This window comes from Mirounga leonina, unplaced genomic scaffold (assembly GCF_011800145.1).
Source record: "Mirounga leonina isolate KUSES-001 unplaced genomic scaffold, KU_Mleo_1.0 Mir_153, whole genome shotgun sequence".
Lineage (NCBI taxonomy): Eukaryota > Metazoa > Chordata > Mammalia > Carnivora > Phocidae > Mirounga > Mirounga leonina.
This window is the reverse complement of record NW_023270387.1, coordinates 19448853-19469383: the sequence shown is the minus strand read 5'-3', so window position 1 is coordinate 19469383 and position 20531 is coordinate 19448853. Positions and strand designations below refer to the sequence as shown.

General features: G+C 35.5%; 1 protein-coding gene across 1 annotated transcript; it reads right to left on the bottom strand.

The window, feature by feature from the left end:
* Positions 1–2972: 2972 nt before the first annotated feature.
* Positions 2973–3914, bottom strand: LOC118013495 (olfactory receptor 8D2-like). Its single transcript, XM_035009435.1, has one exon. The coding sequence runs from the start codon at positions 3912–3914 to the stop codon at positions 2973–2975; it is 942 nt and encodes a 313-aa protein (XP_034865326.1).
* Between the last annotated feature and the right edge of the window lie 16617 nt (positions 3915–20531).

The window sequence follows — 20531 nt, the reverse complement described above, 5'->3', positions numbered from 1 at the left end:
CATTACCTTCAAGTCAGAATCTTAGTAACTCATCACGTTAAAATATGTATTTATCTATGATTTTGTTATCAACAGAATCACATATATTTTCCTATCACATAAAGTTGTACCTATGTCAAAGGGGTTCTTAGGATGAAATGGAGTACTGATCATGAACATTTATAATCATCACTACTTCAAATTATAGTAATTATTAGATCTGCTACTAGATCCTGTGATTTAATTCACTAATAAAGAAATCACAAATTTATTTTAAATATTTTGATGTCAATAGTTTAGTTTATTATAATGTTTAATCATAGGTATTTTATACAGTTAGAAACATTATTCTAAGAAAGATTCTAATTCTTCATCTGGCCACCTAAATAATCTCTGATCCAAAAAAAAGATTAGGAACCTCTACATTCGAGATGTAATATCTCTTCTTAATCTCTTCCATGTATGTAATATCTCTTCCTAATGGTGATTTGTAGTCTCAGTCATAAAAGGAAGAGGAATATAGATTTGTCTTCAGCATCAGTCTCTTTATCTCAAAAATGATGGCATTAGTAAGAATTCCCACAATTTTGTGAATACAGAAATTTCTATCACCATATTTTGATGTTCATTTCATGGATTTTTTGGAACTATTTTTTGTATTTTATATATTTATTTTATTTATATTTAGATCAGTAATTCTGTAATGTGTTTATTTATCATCCTTACTGGTAAGTCAGGTTCACATTTTTGTTTCTTTCAATATTACGTAAATGGATACTATGGAACTTAAACAGAAAGTAGCCTCATTCTTACATTTGGGGGTGGGAAGGAATGAGGAGCGCTATGAGAGAGTAAGTATGCAGAGCTGGGGAAACACTTAGATATGAGACTTTGGAGAAGGGAAAATGTAGGGGGAAAGAAATACCTTTCTGAGTCTCAGGTTTTATCACTAAGAAAATGATAAGTTAGATTAGATATGCTTTACTACCATTATTGATCTGCATTATTTTTCTGGAATTTTCTGCATTTTGATAAACTAGGTAGGAAATTTTAAAGTGTTTAGGCATAGAGTAGAAACCTAGAAAATGTCATCTCCTTTATCTTCATATAATCTAAGTGAGGAAAATTACTTTATAAGAATTCCTTCTATTTTTTACTAATATAAAAATAACCAAGACCACATAGAATTTCTATTGAGGATTCTTACCTAATTCAATTATTAGTATGGTCACTGCAATATTATGAGTTTCCAATTATATAATTTTTTAAAATTTATTTGTTGATGTTGTTCTGTGAAGAGCTTTCCCTTTTCTACTACTTTTTATTTTATTGTCATTATTATTTTTGTATCAGTAAGGACCTGTAGATTTTCATAAGCCATCCATTTTGATGTTCAAATGGTCCTAAATTTGTCCAGAAGAAGCTCCTTCCTTTTGATGTATCTCCATAAATTTGGGGCACTTATTTATTCTATGGAATACAAAGTGATTCTAGGTTCATCTTGAATTGTAGGTACCCCCACCTTGGAATCGACCATTTCTCCATGAAGTCCTGCTTTCTTTCAGTGGGGTGTGATAGTTAGAAACCAAATTATCATTGGATAATAGGCATGAACTTTATTACTTGGATTTCATTGCTTCTAGGTCCATTCACTGGAAAGAGTAAGAATAATCTATTAATCAGATCAGGTCATTCTTCTGTTCAAACCCTTCAACGGCTTCCTATTTCACTTACAGAACAATCAGACCTTTCAAACTTGCCTTAAGACCCTACAGATTTCACCTCCATCCCCCACCATCCCTCTGATACCACCTTTCATGACTCTGCCCCTCCTTCACTCTCCTTGAAACACACTCTCCAAACTACAGTTCCTTAAAAGTGCCCGAACATGCTCTTCTTTCAGAGATTATATTTGATGTTCTCTTTGCCTAAAGTTTTCTTCTTTCAGTCACATAGCTTGATTCCCTACTTCCTTCAGGTTTCTAGTAAATATTAGATTTCTCGTAGTCTGACCTCCATGTTTGAAAGAGCAAGTCTCTCCTCCCTCCAGTGCCCAACCCCCTCCTCCGCTTTAGTTTATTCCATAGCACTGATCATCACTGGATATAGTACATATTTTCTTGTTCGTGGGTTCATGGGAGCAAACACTCCCAATGAAGATAGAAATTTTTGTTTTCTGGCCCATAGTTGCCCAGCAAATACTATTGATTGACTGACTAAATGAATGAATTTTAATGGTGTATTGAGGCTCAGGGATTATCCTGAATGGTGGGAGAATTAATAGTGAATAATTAAGGGAGTCATCCAGAGGGAAGTCGTCTTGAGATCTAATAGAAAGGAGTTAAAGTATGCAATAATTTGGAAAGAAAATATGTAAATTAAAATTAGAGTGAAAACTAAAAATTAGAAATCATTTTGTCGCTTTCTGCCATCCCTACCCAATCTTCACCCCATTTGACACCTCCACAAGACAAATCTTATTTTCAATGGTTCTAACAACAGCAAGAAGTCTTATGAAAATACTATTTCTTCTTGTTTACTAGCAACTAGATTCCCTTCAAATTCTACTAAGAAATGTCCATTGCTTCTGTAACCCTTTTGTGTATTAAAATGCAAACTCCTGAGGGGATTTACACATTCAGCCATTATTAGACATTACAACTTTAAAATAGGTTTGATTAAGAAATTTTAGTTTAGCAAGGACAAATTACAGAAAGGAAGGTTTCTGATGTATATATATATTTAAACTAGGTAAGAGTGCAGGCTAGGAAGTCTGTTTCCTGAGTGGCTAGACTAGACATAGTCAAAGGATACTTGGTGTTGGGAGTAGGTGAACCTAAAAAGGAAGTGAGGGTCACCAAAAACAAATCATTCAGACATTTTAGTTTAAGATGGCCCTTGATTTGAAACTAATTGTTTACTCTTAAAAACAAGAATAAAACTTTAGATAAGATCTATGTTCAAAGCGGCTATCTCTTAAAAAGTGCTGTTTCCTATGTTGACCGAGAAAGTAACCCACCATTTAGAACTTTTTTAAGGGATTCTTTGACATCCTTGTTCCTAAGGCTGTAGATAAGGGGGTTAAGCATGGGAATCACTGTGGTATAAAACACGGAAACCACCTTCTCCTGTGTTATGTCACTGGTAGATGGTTTAAAATATATGAAGATGATGGACCCATAGAAGACCCCAACAGCTGCAAGGTGGGAGCTGCAGGTACTGAAAGCTTTGGATCTGCCTTCAGATGAGCAAATGCATAAGATGCTAGAAAGAATGAAGGCATAAGAGATGAAGATGGCTAAAGCACATGCAAATACATTGAATCCAACTAAAATCATCACCAAGAGTTCCTTGGTGTAGTCTCTCGAACAAGATATATTCAGAAGGGGAAGGATGTCACAGAAGTAATGATGGATGACATTAGTTCCACAGAAGGATCGACTAGATATGTAGCTGGTATGGACCAAGGCTCCAAAGGCACCCACTGTATACACACTGGTGACCAGTAGAAAACAGATTCTGTGGGACATGGTGACATTGTAGAGCAAGGGGTTACAGATGGCAACATAACGGTCATACGCCATTGCTGTCAGCATGTAGGAGTCATCAATACCAAAGAAGCAGAAGAAAAAGAGCTGGGTCATGCATTCAGGAAAGGAGGTGAGATTCTTCTCTGAAACAAAGTTCAACAACAGCTTGGGAATTATGACAGTGGAGTAGCAGAGATCTATGAAGAACAAATTACTGAGAAAATAATACATGGGCATGTGAAGCTGAGAACTGATTCTGATTAAAAAAATCAAGCCCAAATTTCCCACCATGCAGACCGTATAGATCAATAGAAACAAGAAGAAGAGAGGGAGCTGGAGTCCTGGCTGGTCTGTTAACCCCTCAAGGATAAACTCAGTTACCGAAGAATGATTTCCTGTATCCATTCTCCCCCTTGTGATAGGCTGAGGGGTTCAGGGAAGAGGTTCTTATTAGACACACATTGTCATCTGACAGAATTTAGTGATCCAAGATCTGATGAATGACATGATTTCTAACTGACACAGAATTTCCAGAAACCAAGAGACTAAAACCTACTTTCAGTTGCAGCTTTTATCAAGATGTTGATGGTTCATTTGGCTTCAGTGTTTATTACTCCCATGTCACATTTAGAAGTAAAACTCATTTTGTCTTCACAAATTGAATTTTAGACTCTCCTAGAAATGGAAAATTGTGTTTCATTGTGTTATTCAGTCACCTTTAGAGAAACTACAGAGCTGCTGCCAGGCTTTGCTGGTTTTCAATCTGCAGCAACCTGTGTTCTCCTCTGATGTCTCAGAACTTAACCTCTCCCTCGCTGGCATCCCTTGGATTTCCTCCTTTGGCTTTGGCATCTTCAATTTGCTCATTCAGTCTTGGACCCCAGTCTCACAGAGCTTTGGTTTCCTCCAGGTTTTCCATCTCCATTCTGAGTTGCTGGTGTTGACTTTTCTTTCTTCTTCCCATGTTATTACCCTGATAGGAGAGGAATGAAGGCATGCTGGAGATGGCAGGAACAGGGCAAGGCTAGAAGGAAAGCTGTTGTCAGGGGCTACAGGAAGAGAAGAACTAAGAGCAGTGACAGCAGGGGTTGCTTGCATTTACTGAGCCCCTATCATGTGGCAGTCACAATATTAAGACCATTTTTTTAAAGATTTTATTTATTTGAGATAGAGAGTGAGAACGAGAGAGAGAGAGAGAGAGCATGAGCAGGGGGTAGGGCAGAGGAAGAGGGAGAAGCAGGGTCCCTGGTGAGCAGGGAGCCCGATGTGGGACTCAATCCCAGGACCCTGGGATCATGACCTGAGCCGAAGGCAGATGCTTAACTGACTCAGCCACCCAGGTGCCCCTAGATAGTGTTATTATATCCATTTTGTAGATCAACTGAGAGACAGATTAAGTAAGTCCATGCCCTAAGTCATCAAATATGAAAACAGTACATTTCACTATTTTACAAATGAGTTTATGCAAATATTCCAAGCTTACACAGCTAGTAAGCATTGGAACAAGAACTCATATCTTTGTCTGTTTTATTACAAATAAAACCATGTGCCTGTGAACCAACATTGTTTTCTGAACCTGACTACTTTATTATAACTCCTGTGCAGCTTTAATTATTATGCTACTTTTATTATTATTCTGTTCAATCCTTTTCTCTGATATTTTCTTCCTGTTATTAATGAGAGAATATTAGGGTAGTGGTAGTGTAGCTTTTTTGTAGCATTTAAAGCATTTTATCCTCATGTGTATGTAAGATGGTCTTGTTCCTTCAATAGCTTTAAGGTAGAAAACAGAAAGGAAAGATTTGCATGTGCACACTTACACACACATACACACACACATTATTCTGTGCTAAAATGATTCCCAATATCCAATTCCTAAAAGTATGAACTTGTTAGATAACAACCACAACAAACCATGTGACCATGCAAATTCTTCCAGTTAGCTTTTCAATTTTGAGATATCGTGTAAAATAGGAATATTACCTTTTTGAAAAGAATATGGAAAATAGTAGGAAAATAGGCCTCCAGTCACAAAGGCTGGCAAGAACCAGGGCCACGGATACCAAGATTCCATGAGGGCCAAAAAACATTTTAGCAAGTGGGTAAAAAAATAACAAGTCCTTTCTAGGTTCCTTGGATGTTACGTGAGCAACTTTTTCTCTACTATTCCAAAACCAAACCAAAATGTTGCTCTATCTGGTCCAGACTTAGCAGTGTTTCACAGACTACCCCACGTTTATCTAATTTTGCTCATATTCCTGTGAACATGGAAAGATAAAAACCCATCTTTTCTCAAAACCAATTTAAAAGTATCATCTGGGGATGCCTGGGTGGCTTGGTCAGTTAAGCATCCAACTCTTGGTTTCAGCTCAGGTCATGATCTCAGAGTCCTGAATTAAGCCCCAGGTTGGGCTCTGTGCTCAGCATGAGGTCTGTTTGAGATCCTCTCTCTCCCTCTCTCCCTGGCCCTACCTACCCCCTCCAAAATAAATCTTTAAAAAAACAAAAAGAAAAGTATCATCCTTTTTAGTCATTTTTTGGTGGAATCTTCAGGGTTTTCTATATATAGTATCATGTCCTCTGCAAATAGTGAAAGTTTTACCTCTTCCTTACCAAGTTGGATGCCTTTTATTTCTTTTTGTTATGTCACGTGGCGAGGACTTCCAGTACTATATTGAATAAATGTAGTAAGAGTGCATTCATTATCAGGGAAATGCAAATCAAAATCATATCACCTCATAGCTGTCAGAATGGCTAAAATCAACAACACAAGAAACAACAGATGTTGGCAAGGATGTGAAGAAAAAAGGACCCTCTTGCACTGTTGATGGGAATGTAAACTTGTGTAGTCACTCTGGAAAACAGTATGGAGATTCCTCAGAAAACTAAAAATAGAACTACCCTATGATCCAGTAATCGCACTACTGGGGATTTACCCAAAAAATACAAAAACACTAATTCAAAGGGATACATGCACCCTTATATTTATAGTAGCATAATTTGCAGAGGCTAAAATATGAAAGCAACCCAAGTATCCATTGATGAATGGATAAAGAAGAGATGGTATCTATATACAATGAATATTACTTAGCCATAGAAAAGAATGAAATCTTGCCATTTGCAATGACATAGATGGAGCTAAAGATGCTAAGTGAAATAAGTCAGTCAGAGAAAGACAAATACCATATGATTTAACTCGTATGTAGAATTTAAGAAACAAAACAAACAAGCAAAGGGAAAAAAAAACAGAGAGAGACAATCGAAGAAACAGAACACACTGATGGTGACCAGAGGGGAGGTGGGTGGGGGGTGGGTGAAATAGGTGATGGGGATTAAGGAGTGCACTTGTCGTGATGAGCACTGGGTGATGTATGGAATTGTTGAATTACTATATTCTACACCTGAAACTAATATAACACTATATGTTGACTATACTGGAATCAAAATTAAATTAAATTAAAAATAAAATTTAAAAAAGATATATTTGGTCTTATCAACTGATGGATTTTAAAATATTGTTATCATATGATTCATTAAACCTCATTTTATTGCTTAAAAAAAGTATCATCCTCCATGAAACGTTTTCTGATTCCATGTTACTTCTATTGCTCTGACTTCTTCTTTCTCCCCAAAGGCACTCTGTGACTCAGAGCATATAATGTAATTTCTTATAGTATAGTTGTGGTTTGGTCATTGGGAGGTGATGAAGAGCTGGGTTCATTACATCATATCAGACTGGATTCATTTTTAGGCATGATCATATCCTAGCTTTGTGACCCTAAGTTATTTCTCCCATATAAACTCCAGTTTCTTCATCCATAAAACAGAGATAATAATTCCTACTATATATATATTTTTGAAACAGTTTATTCTTCTCTCACCCAACAGTGATCTATTGAGAGTCTTCTGTGTTCTGAAGATACTGATTGAATGAGACAGATTCCTGCTCTCACAAAGCTTACATTGTAATGGGGGAGGTCAACGAAGAAATAGATGTAGAATTTAGAGTCAAGTGATGAGAAATACTATGAAGAAAATAAAGCATCTTAGAGCAAAGGCTAGTAATTAGAGAGCTTTTCAAGGGAGGACTCTCTGAAGCAGTGACATTTTTTTAAGCTGAGTCCTGAATGAACTGAGAGTCTGTTAGAGGAGGTCATTGAGAGGATGTGACTGCTGGCTGACACACAAGCTGGACCTACGTAATCAGTGGCCCCAGACCCCCTTCCCTGTCCTCAGAATGTATGCTGTGCCCACCACTCCCACAGTGGAAGCTATTTTTAAGGATGCACCCTTGAGAGTAATATGTTGTTGGGATCATCTGGACAGTAGATGTGACTGGACCCAGTTAAGGTCTCTATTTAAACTTAAGATTTATTATCTAGTGTCTTGAGGCTGCCCAAGACAAGCCTCATTAGTAAGCTCCTTTGTTTATTAAATTTCCATCTACCTATCTGGAGTGGTCTGCCTCTTTCTACCATCTCTCCATGCCCTCCGTGTCCGGGGGCCAGTTTGCGAACCAACAGACAGGCAGCCATGTCTTGTCAGTGTCTGCATAAAAGTTTCTTTCTAGGTGAAATGGGTGACGATAGTCAAAAGGTACAAACTTCCAGTTATAAATTAATAAGTCCTGAGCATGTAATGTACAGCACAGTGGACCCTAGTTAACAATACTGTATCATCTATTTGAAAGTTGTTGAGAATAGATCACTCTCTCTCTCTCTCTCAAAACAAACAAAAAACAAACATACTTGTGAGGACTGTAACATTAAGGGAAATAATTTGATCTCTTCTTCCTTGACAAAGTATTAGATACACACACACACACACACACCAGAAATAATCTCATAAATACTTAGAAGAAACTGGTGGTTACCAGACGGGTGGGGGTGGGGTGGGGGGATGGGCAAAATAGGTGAAGGGGATTAAGAAGGAGATACAAAAATTCTTCAGACAACTCCTAATACAATAGGAAGTCTGGGTGATGGTGTCTCTGAGGAGTATGGGTGTTTGAGTAAGTTTGAGGATTAGGATGTTTAAGCCTCAAAAAAAGTTTAATATTTTTTATTAGAAAAGGGTGATTTAATTAAAGTTCTAGAATAGGTTTCTCATCCTAGAATTGCAAACAGGAGAGCATGAACAGGCAGAATGAATAAATAAAAGTGTCAGAGACAATGCCAGGAGTCTCTTCCTTTCATTTTTAAGGTTAGCTTTGGGGACTCTTGTGAATCCACTATTGGAAAAGCATAAAGTGGGGAAGGACATAATTTTCGACCCTGAGTACAGCACTTTATGAGGTGGGCTAGGAGTCAGAAGTTAGGGTTTTTATTCATAGGTTAACCCATTGCTAGCTCAGAGATGTTGGATAGTAAGTAGGTTAATGTCAGTGTCCTTTAAGGAGGAATTCCTGACTAAGCCTTATAATATTAATGCATGTGCAAATGCTCTTTAAACTTCAAAATTCAATATAGATGAGAAATATCAATACGACTGGACTTGTGTTGGGGAAGAAAAGCAAGAGTTTGAGGTCAGAAGAGCAGACAAACAACTGGTGGAAGGAGAGAGGGTCTCCATGCAGTCCACCCCGGCTGTCATAAAGCAGACACTGCCTACCTGTGTGGTCTTGTCCAAAGAGCGTGGGTCATGAGAATTTTTAACTGCCTTTCAAAATTCAATTTCAACTATAATATCTTATCAAAGGTAGATGGAACTTTATGACTTACCTGAATATTATCACCAGGTAAAGTGATGCTGAGCCTACATGAGTTTTTATGTTTGGTCTCACACAGTGCATGCACGTGCACACACACACATGTTTACATGACAAGTGTATCATCAAACACTAATGGCCCAGAATCTCTCTGATTCTGGCAAAATCATAGAGTTGATTCTGCATAAGAATTCAAGGAGTATTGAGGAAGAGTAACAGTTTAAGACCAACTAAGCACAGCAAAAAGAGTAATCTACTGACGCTCAGTGCTCTATTATTGAAGGAAAGTTTTATTTGGAGCTATTTGGATCTGAAGGAGATGATTTGAAGCAAAATTTCCCATTGGGGTTTATCATCCCTATGGTTGGACTCCATAGGGAAGAAACAATTACAAAGGACATATTTGTTGGCAATGTAGTAGGCATTCCTATTGATCCCTGGGGTGTTTAGAATAAACATCAAACTTTCCCCCTAAGTGTTAAGATTAATAATGATTCTATAGCAAATATCAAACTTTTGACACTGTGTTAAAAATTAAATTGCTTTGTCAAAACTACAAAACTTTATTAAATTTTTCCTTAGAATTTTTGATTTTCTATAACCCAGCCAAACCCATTTCATCATCCTCCAACATAGAATAACTTTTTATCTATAACTTTTCTAACCATTTTGGAGGATTATACATGGGCAAAAAGAATAAGCAATCTGTTTCCTTTCTGTGATTTCAAAAGGTGTGGAAAGCATATATCTAAGCAATTTTCCAGGTCAGTCCTAATTTCAAATATGTGCTATTTTTGCCAATCTAAATTGTCATGAATTGTCTTTTAATTTCTTATTTTTTAATTTAAAAAGCATTTTTTATTATGTTATTTTAATCACCATACATTACATCATTAGTTTTGATGTAGTGTTCCATGATTCATTGCTTGCGTATAATATTTCACAGCTTTACTGAGGTATGACTGACATACAATCAATTGCACATATTTAAAGTGTACAATTAGGTAAATTTGGCATATTTAACCATGAAACCATCACCAAACCTAAGAAAATGAACATATTCATCCCCTTAGTAATCCTTCCCTCTCAACCTTCCTCCACCCATCCCCAAGGCAACCAGGAATCTATTTTCTGTTTCTCTAGCTTGCACTTTCAAGACTATTATACATACAGAACCATACTATATATACTCTTTGCTTGACTTCTTTTGTTCAGCTTAATTATTCTGAGACTCATTCATGGTCTTTTGTGGATTGATAGTTTCATTATTTTTTTCTTTTCTTTCTTTTTTTGCATATGAATGTCTAATTTTTTGAGCACTGTCAGATTGCCTTGGCATATGATTTTGTTGAGATCAATTGACCATCTATGTGTGGATCTATTTTTTAACTCTTTATTCTACTCCATTTATCTATCATCTATCTTGAGGCCTATATCACACTGTCTTGTTAATTGGAGCTTCAGAATATGCTTTGAAGATTATAATGTAGACCCTCCAGCATTGTTCTTCTTTATGAAAGTTTTTTTTCATTTCAGGCCTTTTGTGTTTCCTTATGAATTTTAGAAACAGATATCAATCTTTACAAAATGCCTACTGGGCTTTTGAATAGGGTTATATTGAATCTATGAATGAATTTGAGGAGAGCTAGCATCATGATAATGAGTCTGCTGATGCAGGAATACAGCATATTCAGTTTTTCTTTAATTTCTCTCAATAAGGTTTTGCTTATAAAGATTTTGCACTTATTAAGCCAGATTTACCACTAAGGATTTCATTTGTTTGGGGCTTTTTGCAAATGGCATTTTAAATTTTAGTTTCCTTTTGTTCATTGGTAATTATTGAAAATGATGGATTTTTATATAATAATTGTTTTGTATTTTTAAATTTTATTTAAAATCAATTAATTAACATATTGTGTATTATTAGTTTCAGAGGTAGAATTTAGTGATGCATCAGTTGCATATAACACCCAGTGCTCATTACATTAAGTGCCCTCCTTACTGCCCATCACCCAGTTACCTCCCCCCTCCCCCCACCCCTCCACCAACCCTGTTTGTTTCCTAGAGTTAAGAGTCTCTTATGGTTTGCCTCCCTCTCTGATTTTGACAGATTTGAATAAAGAAGATGTGGCTATATATATGTGGATATATATATTTGTTTCCTACAATCTGGCTAAAATCAATTGCTATTTATAGTAGCTTTTTTTTTTTGTAGTTCTCATAGGATTTTCTACCTAGACAATCTGTTTTACTTCTTCCCTTCTGAACTAGATGAACTGTATTAGTTTGTTGGTATTGTTTTTGATATTTTGCCTTATTGCTCTGAAGTCTACTTTACCTAACACTGAAGTGAATTTCTTGTAGACAGCACAGGCAACAGCACAGACCCCATTTTTAGCCATTCAGTGGATAACTGACAAATGTAGACCATTTACAATTAAACTGATTATTGGTATGTTAGGGCTTAAGTTTACTATTTTACTATTCGTTTTGTTTTTTCTTCTGTTTCTTTCCTCTGATTCCCCTTCTTGACTTCCTGTGGACTCCTTGATATTTTTAAAAAATATTATTTTAATGTATTTATAGTAAATGAGATTTTAAAGTAAACATACTAGCTGTTAAAATGTATAAAAACTAAATTTCCATTTAAAAAAGGAGAAAAAAATAAATGTAATAAAACTAGAAGAAATAAAACAAGTGCCAATTGTATACTTGGGGATGAAAATATAGTTATTGAAATATAAATTAATTGATATTTGGATTATACTCTAGATTGGATATAGTTGAAGACGTATTTAGGGAACTAGATATTATCACTGAAGAATTAGAGAATCAGAAAAATGAGTCCTGAGGATTCACCCAGAATGCATCAGGGAGAGAAAAAAAATATTTAAAAAAAGCAAAAAGACAGTTAAGAGACAGAGAAGATATACTGAGAGCCTCCACTTTGATTCTTTGGATAAATACCTAGTAGTGCAATTGCTGAGTCATAGGGTAACTATTTTTAACGTCTTGAGGAACCTCCATACTGTTTTCCACAGTGGCTGCACCAGTTTGCATTCCCATCAACAGTGTACAAGAGTTCCCCTTTGTCCATATCCTCCCCAATACCTGTTATTTCTTGTGTTTTTTATTTTAGCCATTCTGACAAGTGTGAGGTGATATCTCATTGTAGTTTTGATTTGTATTTCCCTGATGATGAGTGATGTTAAGCATCTTCTCATGTGTCTAATGGTCAACTGTATGTCTTCTTTGGGAAAATGTTTAATCATGTCTTCTGCCCATTTTTTTTATCTAATAGGTGTTCCAGAAGAAAAGAATGGAGGGAGCGCCTGATAATACTCTACTTGAAAAGATATTTCATGATAATTTTCCATAATTGAAAAAAGACAGGAATCCTCAGAGTAAAAGTTAAGTTAGATAAATATATTTTTCCTAAGATTCCTGTGTTGGTTCACCTATTTCTTTCACCTTTCCTATGAATTCTTGAATATATTTATAATAGATATTTTGATATCCCTTTCTGATAGTTCCAACATACAGCTTCTCTGTGGATCTGTTCTTGGTGATATTTTTCCTTTAATGGAGCATTTTCTTGCCTTTTCCATCACACACACACACACACACACACACACACACAATTATATATACTTATTTATTTAGGAGGGAGGTATACCAGGAACTGTATAGAAGAACAGTACAGATTGAGGGATACTTCTGCTGTGTTTTTTTTCCCCAGCTGTGGGAACTCTTTCCTACATCGCACAAATTGAGGGATGATTATTTAGACTCCACCAAGTGTTAAGCTCATATGTAACAAAATTGTAAGTTTAAGAAAGCTGAACTGACCTCTGTTTAGTTCAACACCCAGTCTTCCCCACTGCCAGCTGGTGACAGCTATTGACATAATTGCTGCAATTTCTTAGACACAATTTACGAAACAGACAATAAGAAGTAGATGAACTTGATAGTTCTATTCTCGTAATTTACATTTGTAATTACAAACCTTTGGTCAAAGAAATAGCCGGCCCCACATGATTTGGTGGGCAAATACTTTCAAACATTTAAAGAAGAAATAATGCTTAATCTTAAGCCAAGCATTTAAGAAACAGTAGGTGAAAGAATGTTCTCCAACTCAATTTATGAAATCAACATTACCCTATCCAGAACCAGACAAGGGCAATTCCAAAAAAAAAAAAAAAAAAAGAAAAGAAAAAGAATATCACAGGGCAATGTACCTCATGGATATAGATGTGAAAATCCTTAACAAATACTAGGCAAGCTGAATGCAGCAATGTCTAAAAGATATATACAATGACCAAGTAGATTTATCCCAAGAGTGCATGTTCAGTTTAACATTTGAAAACAAGTGATGTATGTACTACCTTAACAGATTAAATGAGGAAATTCATCTAACCATGTCAATAGATGCAGAAAAAGTGATCAACAAAATTTATCCTCCCAACTTATGCCAAAAAAGACTAAATAAATCATAATAAGAAGGGATCTGTTTCAATTTAATGAAGGGCACTTATTAAAAACCAACAGCTAGTATCATATTTAATGTGGAAATATTGAAGGTGTTTTCCTGAAAATCAGGGTCCAGACAAAGATATCTACTATTACCATTTATATACAATATCTATTGGAAGTCTTACTTCCAGTACAGTGAAATAAAGAGTGAAGAAACAAAAGGCGTACGTGCTGAAAAAGGAGAAATAAAACTGTCTTTTTTTCACAGCTATCAGAAATGTATATGAAAAAATCCAAGACATCATCCCCAAACCTTCTAAATCTAATGAATAAATCCACCAAGGTCTCAGTTTTAAAATCAATATGCATATATAATTATATTTCTATTTATTTCCTGAAAATAATAGGAAAATGAAATTATATTCTAATACAGTAACATCAAAACCAGAAAAGTCCAAAAATAAATTTCACAAAATATGTAAAAGATCTCTTCAATGAAAATTGCAAAACATCATTGAGAAAAATTGAGAAAGAAATAATTGGAGGGATATTCCATGCTCATGATTTGGAAGACTCACTGTTTTAAGATGCAAATTCTCCTTAATTGACTTATGAATTCAGTAGAATACCAATATAAATCCCCACAGCCCTTTGACAAGATGATTCTAAAATTTATATAAGGTAGAAAGGGCCTAGAATAGCTAAAACAATCTCAAAAAACAAAGTTGGGAGATTTTGATTGTATTACTTTAAGACTGACAATAACACCAGCATATTAATGACAGTGTGGGACTGTCATGAGAATTGACAAATATGTCAATTAAACAAAATAAGGTGGCTAGAAATAGACTCTTTTTTAAAAGATTTTATTTATTTATTTGAGAGAGAGAAAGAGAGCATGTGCACAAACAAGGGGGAGGGGCAGAAGGAGGGAGAGAAGCAGACTTCCTACTGAACAGGGAGCCTGATGTGGGACTCGATCCCAGGACTCAGGGATCATGACCTTAGCTGAAGGCAGACACTTAACCAACTGAGCCATCTAGGCACCTTAGAAACAGACTCTTAATTGCTCAATAAAAATAATTTCTGATATAGGCACTAAAGGAATTCAGTGGAGGAAAGAAAATAATTTCAACAGATGGTGCTGATTGACTGGGTATCTGCCTAAAAAAGGGAACCTAGTTCCATACCTCACACCACACACTGGAGACAGGTTACAGAAAAAAGCAGAGGAGTGTATCTTTGTGACTAGGAGGCAAATAATTCTTAGGCAGAATACAAAGAACAATATCAGTAAAAGAAAAAATGATGAAATTAAAATTAAAATTTTCTGATAATCAAAAGACACCATTAGAAAAAGAAAAGAAAAACACACCACAGGCTGGAAGAAAATAACACACACATACACACAAATATATAACACACATGTCCAACAAAGGACTTATAACCAACTTTTGTAAAAAATTCCTACAACCAATTATAAAAAGACAAAAAAACTAAAAATAAGTAAAAGATACTTACAATGAATGGTGTATAAGGGCTAACAAACACATGAAAACATTCTCAATATCACTGGTCATCAGGGAAATACAAATTGAAACCACAAGGAGATATCATTATACACCCACTAAGACAGTTAAAATTAGAAAGACTATGTGGTATTACTCAGCCATCAAAAAAATGAAATCTTACCATTTGCAACGATGTGGATGGAACTAGAGGGTATTATACTAAGCAAAATAAGTCAATCAGAGAAAGACAATTATCATATGACTTCACTCATATGTGGAATTTAAGAAATAAAACAAAGGATCATAGAGGAAGGGAGGGGAAAAATAAAGTAAGAAGCAACCAGAGAGGGAGACAAACCATAAGACACTCTTAGCTATAGGGAATAAACTGAGGGTTGCTGGAGGGGGGCATCAGTGGGGAGATGGGGTAACTGGGTGATGGGCATTAAGGAGGGCACTTGATGTCATGAGCAATGGGTGTTATATGCAACTGATGCATCACTGAACTCTACCTCTGAAACTAATAATACACTATATGTTAATTAATTGAATTTAAATAAAATAAAATTTTAAAAATAAAAATAAATAAAATTAGAAAGACTAAAAATACTAAATATTGGAGAGGATTCAGAGCAACCGTATCTCTCAAGTATAACAAATTAGAGTATGAAATGTTACTGTGTAAAGAAAAACATACCAGAATGCTATTGCCTATTTATTCATAATATAAAAAAAAATCAGGAAAATGTCCATCAAATTATGGTGTATACACATAATGGAGTACTACTTAGTAATAAAAAGGAGCAATCGATTGATACATGCAACAAGACAGATAAACATGCACAAAAGAACTGCACATAAAAGAATATATTCTGTATGATTCAATCGAGTACAGTAAGTAGGCAATATCAATCTATGAAAATAAAAATCATAATGGTGGTTGCCTCTGTGGAGTAAGTATATAGAGAAACTGGAAATAAACAAAAGAGAATTTTATGGGGATATACCAGGGTCTACATCAGGATTGGCAACCTTTTTCTGTAAAGAACCAGATAGAAACTTTTTTAGGCTTTGTGGACCATAGGACGTTTGCTGCAGTAGTGAAACTCTCTCCCTCTGGAGAAGGAGCAGCCACAGATATTATGTTAATAATGGGTGTGGCTATGTCCAAAAAACTTTATGAACACTGAAATTTGAATTTTACATAATTTTCTTTTGATAGTTTCAACCGTTTGAAAATGTAAAAAAAAAAAAATGATCTTAGCTGATGAGCAATATTAAAAGTGTAGTTTTGGGCTGGATTTGGGCCATGGTTTGCTAATCTCTGCTCTGTATCTCTCTCTCTCTCTTTTTTTTTTTTAAGAGAGAGAGAGAGGGTAGGTGCAGAGGGAGAGAAAATCTCAAGCAGGTTCTATTCCCAGCATGGAGCTTGAGGGAGGGCTAATCTAATGATCCTCAGATCATGACCTGAGCTGACTGAAATCAAGAGTCAGATGCCAAACCCACTGACCCACCCTGGTGCCCCATCTGCTCTGTATCTTGATAGATGTACTAGCTCCTCAAGTGAATATATTTATCAAAACTCATTGAATTGTATCTCTAATACTTGTTTATTTTACTGTATGTAATTATCTAAAAATGATTATAATATAAAAATAAGAAAATATGGAAGACTACATGAGCCCAAGTGAGCATAATTTTTAAACAAAATGACTCATCAATATAGTCACATAAAAATCTACACAACAGAAGGCATCATGCCTTTTGGAGGACAAGGACAAACTACTAACTGGGAAAGAATAATTGAAACACATATAACCCTCAAAGAATAACCGGAATTATAAAGAACTTCCACAGATTAACAGGAGAGGGGCCAACAATGAAATATAAAAACAAGCAAAGGATACAAACAACAATTTCTCAGAAAAGAAACCCAATGGCCAATAAGCAAATGAAGAGAAGTTAAACTCATAGAATCAGCCTGACACAGTGCTTGGGACACCAGATTTCAAGGACTTGGTGCTGTGCTGGCCATAGTTCTGGTCCCCCACTTTCTTAGTAAAAAGGCCCTAAGTAAATTGGGAGACAGGAAAATCTGGCTCCAGATTCACTTGTGAGATATCCCTGAATGTCCTCATCAGTGAGGAAGGCACATAACTCCAATACTTCCTGCATTTTAGGATCATTGGGTTTTTAAAATACATATGCAAATGAATTATTCCTGATGAGAATGTATTTATAGTCACCTTTATTTATTTATATTCTTATTTTTGTTTTTTTTATTATGTTCAGCTAGCTACTGTATAGTACATAATTAGTTTTTGATGTAATGTTCAATGATTCATTAGTTAAGTATGAAATTTGTAGCAATTTGTTCACACGTCAACTCATTTTACTTTAACAATGATCCTAGGAAAATGAGTTAAAGTGTGAACGAATTGCTACAAATTTGACACACTGTCATTTGTTATTGTTATTATTATTCCTCTGCTTTGGAAATTATGCAATGCTTCCCTGTTTAGGGCTCAGATTTTCTTATCTAAAATGTATACATATGGGGCGCCTGGGTGGCTCAGTTGGTTAAGTGACTGCCTTTGGCTCAGGTCATGATCCTGGATTCCCAGGATCGAGTCCCACATCGGGCTCCCTGCTCAGCAGGGAGTCTGCTTCTCCTTCTGACCCTCCCCCCTCTCATGCTCTCTCTCTCTATCTCATTCTCTCTCTCAAATAAATATATAAAATCTTAAAAAAAAATAAAATAAAATGTATACAAATAAGGTGGGTGTTCATCTCTCATGAAGGTATCTAATGACTATAACTCCTCAGTTACAGAAGAATTTCAATATATTGTCATTTTGGGAAACAGAGTTATTGGTAGTGGAACATCACATCAAATATATGTAAAATACACATACATTTCTGCATGCAACTTTACAATCCATTTAGGAATGGTAACATCATCCACACTCATGGATCTCTCACAAACGGACCCACAAAGTGTGTCTTTTCAAATGGCCAGAGAAAAGCAATACATGCTTCTCATGTTGAGGACAGTGAGCTATTGGAGGTAGGCTTGGGGAAGCTTCATGTAAAAAAAATAAACAGGGCTCATTTTCTTGAAGACCTAATTGCTTAAAAATGTGATGGTGAAAAACATCAGTAATTTTTATATTGAAAATTGTAGATCTAGTAGAAAATAGAATATGAGAGTTTTTAAAAATTGCAGCAACCTTAAACTACCTTTCTCTTTCCTCATGCCCTGTTCCTAGTATTTTCTCATCTGCCAGCGGAGTTACTTAGTGGAAATTTTTAAGAATTATCTTAAGAGCGTAGGACCCAGACTTAGAAGACTTGTACCTGAAATCTGCCTCCACCAGAAAATGCCTTAGCCTTTGTCTTCCACAGTTCTATCAATAGAATTGTGTAGGGATTCTGTTATATAGATAAAGTGCGTCACTAGAAGTCTGAAAAAGGCTGTTCCACGAGGCTCTACAGAGTGATAGTCACGACCCTGGTGTGTTAATCATGGTCTAGAATCTGCCTTCAGCCCTGCAAGCTTAGAAACCTGATTTTGTCTGCAGGCAGACAGGAAATTGTTCTTTTGGGAATGGATGTCACAGTAACAAAGCTCAACAAGCTGATGTGCATGAATAGAATGCTACCTTTTTAAAAAAAATACAAAAATTACAAAATCAGGACACTTGGAGATATTATCAGTCTTCTGATGCAGTCATACTACGTGGGAGATCAATCCATTACCTGAAGGCCAGTGTATTAATTCAGAAAGAGAACTGTGTTTATTACAGGAACTTGCCTAATGCAATCGGTGTGACTCATTCTTTCCCTGTGGAGAGGACTGAGTGTGAAGCCAAATCAGTACAAAGGCTTAGAGGTTACATCACTGTTTCACTTAACATTTAAGAGAAACTAACGATAAAAAGTAGAACACATAAATATGCAGGTAAGGAGACAGAATTTGTCACATTGTATAAAATAAGTTGCAACTATGTGTTGTCTACAGGAGACATGCTCTAGATTCAAAGACACAAATAACTTGGAAGTAAAAGGATAGTGCACATAGGAGAGATGTAGGGCTCATTAATATCAGTTGAAATCCATTTCAGAACAAGGAATAAAGTGGGCATTGTTTAGGAATAAAGGGGTCAATTCTCCAAGAAGATCTAAAAATATAAATGTGTATGTACCTGATAGAGAATAAAAATATAAAACTGGTAGAAATAAAAAGAGAAATATACAAATCCACAGTTATAATTGGAGATTTCAACACTCCACATTCAGTAATTGATAGAACAGTAGACAGAAAATCAGTGAAGACAGAGAAGTTGAAAAATGGTAACAAATCAACCTGACCTAGTGGATGTTAATAAAACAATTCGTATGACTTGATACACATAATTTTCAAAAGCACATAGATTATTTACCGAGATGAAATGTGGTCAGAGCCATGAAAGTAAATTTCATAAATTTAAAATAATTCAAATTATACAAAATATATTATCAGAACATAAACAGGTTAAAATAGACACAAAGAATTGAAAGATATCTGGAAAATCCTCAAATATTTGGTAACTGAATAATTCACTTCTAGGTAGTGCACAGGAAAAGAGAATCACAGGGACATTAGAAAATATTTTAAATTTAATGACAATGGAATTTTATAGGATACAGTGAAGAAAGTGCTTAGAAACTTATAACATTAAATGCCTATCATATCAAGAAAGAAGAAAGCTCTCAAATCAATGATCTAAGGTAACACTATAAAACTCAAAAAGAGAGAGACCAAGGGCACCTGAGTGGTTCAGTCAGTTAAGCGTCCTACTCCTGATCTCAGGGTCATGAGTTCAAGCCCCACATTGGGCTCCACACTGGGCATGGAGCCTAATTTAAAAAAAAGAGAGAGAGAGACAAAATGAAAGCCAAACTAAACAGAAGGAAGGAAATAGTAAAGAAAAGAACAGAATCAAGGAAATTTAGAAGAGAAAAGCAGTAATGAAAAAGAAACTAAAAGTGAGTTATTTTTTTTAATTAATAAAATTGATAAAACTCTAGACAGCATTATCAAGAAAAAAACACAAATTTAAAATCAAGAAAAAGGGAATATCAGTACACACATTACAAATGTTAAAATGACGATAAGGGAATACTATGAACCACTGATAGGCCAGGGATTGTGGAGAATTGCTTCACTCTTTTGCCTTCCTCCTAGGAGATAAACCTCAGGATCTGTGCCATTTCTCAGTCTTCCAGAGCCATGTCAGCTAGTGCTCTTACCACAAAAAAAGTGGGGGATGGGGGCAGGAGAAACTTTTG

Bases quoted from the DNA above. Each gene is read 5' to 3' on its own strand.
- LOC118013495 (XM_035009435.1), bottom strand. From the start codon at position 3,914: ATGGATACAGGAAATCATTCTTCGGTAACTGAGTTTATCCTTGAGGGG.